The sequence below is a fragment of the Hipposideros armiger genome, unplaced genomic scaffold, assembly GCF_001890085.2.
Source record: "Hipposideros armiger isolate ML-2016 unplaced genomic scaffold, ASM189008v1 scaffold_46, whole genome shotgun sequence".
Taxonomy (NCBI): Eukaryota; Metazoa; Chordata; class Mammalia; order Chiroptera; family Hipposideridae; genus Hipposideros; species Hipposideros armiger.
The window spans coordinates 1,830,029-1,833,730 of record NW_017731396.1 but is presented as its reverse complement, the minus strand read 5'-3'; the positions used below and the strand labels follow the sequence as shown (position 1 = coordinate 1,833,730).

At 53.9% G+C, this 3,702-nt stretch overlaps 1 protein-coding gene across 1 annotated transcript; it reads left to right on the top strand.

The window, feature by feature from the left end:
- Positions 1 to 412: 412 nt before the first annotated feature.
- Positions 413 to 3,476, top strand: LOC109381228 (PRAME family member 9/15-like). Its single transcript, XM_019639697.1, has 3 exons — positions 413 to 699; positions 1,136 to 1,705; positions 2,903 to 3,476. Exons 1-3 carry the CDS (start codon positions 413 to 415, stop codon positions 3,474 to 3,476), a joined length of 1,431 nt encoding a protein of 476 aa, XP_019495242.1.
- The last annotated feature ends 226 nt before the right edge of the window (positions 3,477 to 3,702 follow it).

Genomic DNA, 3,702 nt, shown 5'->3' with positions numbered 1-3,702 from the left:
CCTTTCCCGGCCAGGTTAACTGTGGGCTTTGTTGGGTTGCATGATGTTCCCATATCTGTTGTTTTAGGGCCTTGAGTGATGGTCTGAAAGTTTTCCCCCCAAAAGGGTGGGGGTCAGCTTTCAGTCTCCTTGGTCCCCACTTCCCAGTGGGACTGGAATTAAAGCAGTGGGTGCTTCCGAGATGCTTGTCCTGGGGCCAGTAGGAGCAGAACTATGACTCTGTGGCCACTGAGCCCAGGATGCAGCTGGGTAAACTGAGCCTCTTCCATCTTTGCCAGAGCAGTGACTTTGGTCCTGCGTTGGTTCCTCTGAAGGGTGGGGAACCAGATGATGGGCGTGCTCATGCTTGGCCTGAGAAAGATGCTGTGTTCCTTAGACACTTCCGCAGGGTTCCCTTCGGAGCAGATTCAAGATGAGCGTCCGGACGCCACCCGGACTCCTGGAACTGGCGGGGAAGAGCCTGCTAAGGGACGAGGCCCTGGTCATCGCATCTCTGGAGTATCTGCCCACTGAGCTCTTCCCGCCGCTGTTCATGGAGGCGTTCTGCGGGAGACACAGCGAGTCCCTGAAGGCCATGGGGCTCGCCTGGCCCTTTGCCCGCCTCCCTCTGGGGGGCCTGATGCAAATGCCTCAGCACAAGGCCTTACAAGCTATATTGGATGGGCTTGACATCCTGCTCGCCCAGAAGGTTCGCCCCAGGTGAGGCAGATCCAGGTAGCCCAGAAAGGTCCTGGGCATCCTGGAAGACGACTGGGGTCAGGGAGTGTGGCGGGCCGAAGGGTGGATCCGAGCTCTCTGATGGTGCCAGTGAAGCTCAGAGAGGCCTCGGCCGTGCTGAGCCCACTTTGGAAAGTGGAGGACGGCTTAAGAGGCCGGGGCGCCTGGAAGAACATGCCCCTGCCTCCTCCCGGTGATCCTTAAAGGCTCTAGTAGTAGAGGCCAAGAAGGATGGAAGGGGAAGGAGATGGAGAAAGGCAGAGAGGGAAGAAGAGGGCATGGGAGCCGCTGATGTGAAGTGCAAGCTCCGAGGGGAAGCCCCATTGTTGCCTAAGCTCTGAGATGCTTGGTCTCATTCTGCTGCCTTCATTCTGTTGACCTGCAAGCATTTCAGCCAATGTCCTGCTTTCCCCCACAGGAGGTGGAAACTGAAGGTGCTGGATTTACGGAACACTGGTCAGAACTTCTGGAGCATGTGGTCTGGAGCCAGGGCCCAGGAGCCCTCACTGATGGGACCGGTGGCTGAGGCCAGGTCCAGGATGAGGAAGCGCTTGGGCCCCTTGGAGGTATTCATAGACCTTAGCTTCAGTGATAGGATCCAGGATCAGTTCTTCACCTACCTCATCTGGTGGGCCAAGCAGAGAGAAGGGTCCCTCCACCTGTGCTGTAAGACCCTGAAGATTTTTGCAGTGCCCATCAAGAAGATTAAGAAGGCCCTGGCTATGGTGCAGCTGGACTGTATCCAGGTGGTGGAAGTGAACTGCACCTGGAATCTGTCCACCCTGGGGATGTTTGCTCCTTACCTGGGTCAGATGAGTAACGTGCACACGCTGTTTCTCTCCCACATCCACATGCAGGCCTCCGAAGAGGAGGAAAAGGAGAGGCATGTCTCCCAATTCACCTCTCAGTTCCTTAGGCTGCACCACCTCCGGAGGCTCTATATGGAATCTCCCTCCTTCCTTGAAGGCCGGCTGGACCAGATGCTCAGGTGAGTGGTGTAACAGTGAACGCACACCCTAGAGCAGCAGTTCTCAACCTTCCTAATGCCGTGACCCCTTAATACAGTTCCTTATGTTGTGGTGACCCCAACCATAAAATTATTTTCGTTGCTACTCTATAACTGTAATTTTGCTACTGTTATAAATTGTAATGTAAATATCTTTTTGTTTTCCGATGGTCTTAGGCGACCCCTGTGAAAGGGTCATTCTACCCCCAAAGGGGTCGCGACCCACAGGTTGAGAACCGCTGCCCTAGAGTATCAAGGCATTGCCTTGTTTGCTGCTCTACCCTAGTGTGGTCTCATGGAACCACCCAGAAGAAAGGTGGAGAGATAAACTGGGATAGAGGCTCTGGAAAGAGATACCATACTAGGAGCATACTAGGAAGTGGGGGTTCAGACTTAGCAAATTCTTCCCTAGGAAGAGATGTCCAAGTCAAGATGACTTAGGAGAAGAGGTGAGTGAAGAGGGGAAGCCACATCAGACTTGAGCATTTCCAAAGATAAGCTCTGTGCCCACCAGCTGCATGAATGTGAATGAGCCTGTTTCAAACTCCCCGTCTGTAAAAGCCTGCTTTGTGCTTCCGGGGAGGTAGTTAGTACATGAGAAATGAATGATTCTAGAGCTAAGGGAGCAGGAGCAAAAAAGGATTATAAAAAGTGAGAGGGGGTTTGCAGTGGTGCAGGGATGTGAGTAGCCCCTGCAGACTGGACACCCTAGTTGATGTTGCAGGGTCTTGCCCAGGTTTGTTTTGCATACATCAGAAGAACTAGCCTCACGTGGCCTAGAGACTTGGGTACCCAAGGACCAAGCAGTGGACAGGAGGAAGCCTGTTTGAGTTGAGAGCATTTTTGGTCTTGTCTCCCAATATTCAAGTTCAGCGATGCCCGTAGTGGCAGGCTCTCCTGAGCATATTCCAGTGCATTCCATGATGTCCATTCATCCTCATAAGTAAGCGGCGTGCTCTGCGTGAGGAAAGGGAGCTTGGGCGAGTTCATGAACTTGACCCAGTCACACAAGTGACGGTGAAAAGACAGCCTAAGATGAGACTGGGCGCCCTCGGTGTTGGTCTTCATCAGATGGTCAGAAGGACCCTGGGCTTGTTCGAATCGGTCCTCCCCCACTTCGAGGTCCCCCTCTCCCCGCTACCCCTGTCCCCCAGAATTAACTGCTGCGTCTCTCCCCAGCTGCCTGCAGACGCCCTTGGGGACCCTCTCAATAACTAATTGCCTGCTTACTGAATCAGACTTGAAGCATCTGTCTCAGTCCCCAAACCTCAGTCAGCTGAAGGACCTGGATCTGAGTGGTGTCACCCTGACCGATTTCAGTCCCAAGCCTCTTCAAGCTCTACTAGAGAAAGTTGCAGCCACCCTGCAGGACCTGGACTTAATTTATTGTGGGATCGTGGACTCCCACGTCGAGGCCATCCTGCCTGTCCTGAGCCGCTGCTGCCAGCTCAGGACCTTTAGCATCTCTGGGAACCCCCTCTCCAAGGCCATGGTGGAGAAGCTGCTACGTCACACGGCCGGGCTGCGCAGTTTAAGCCTAGAGCTGTACCCTGCCCCTCTGGAGAGTTACGGCTCCGAGGGGGCTCTTGAGATGGGGAGATTTGTCCAGATTCGGGGGGAGCTGATAGAGATCCTGAGGGACTTAGGACAGCCCAGGACTATCTGGCTTAGCACCAGCCCCTGTCCTCACCTTGGCAACAAGACGTTCTATGACATGGAGCCCATTCTATGCCCTTGCGATAGCCCTGCTTAGTGGGGTGCATTTAGCAAAAGCTTTCTTCTGGGCACTTGGAAACCGAAACCTAGGATCGAGGTGCATTATAAAGGGAACACACACCCGTGGTTTCAGACATGTGCTCAGTGCCAACGGGAAAAGGAAGGTGATCCAAGCTGGGGTGCAGGATTGTAGGGGGAAATGTTGACTCAGGAAGTGAATGGGGCCTTAGGGGACAAATATCCTTGGGAGTGAGACACGTGTC

What these genes read in the sequence shown, in the direction of transcription:
- LOC109381228 (XM_019639697.1), top strand. Translation starts at nt 413, where the DNA reads ATGAGCGTCCGGACGCCACCCGGACTCCTGGAACTGGCGGGGAAGAGC. An exon ending in GCCCAGAAGGTTCGCCCCAG is followed by an intron (nt 700 to 1,135) that starts GTGAGGCAGATC and finishes TTTCCCCCACAG; the next exon opens with GAGGTGGAAACTGAAGGTGC. An exon ending in CGGCTGGACCAGATGCTCAG is followed by an intron (nt 1,706 to 2,902) that starts GTGAGTGGTGTA and finishes GTCTCTCCCCAG; the next exon opens with CTGCCTGCAGACGCCCTTGG.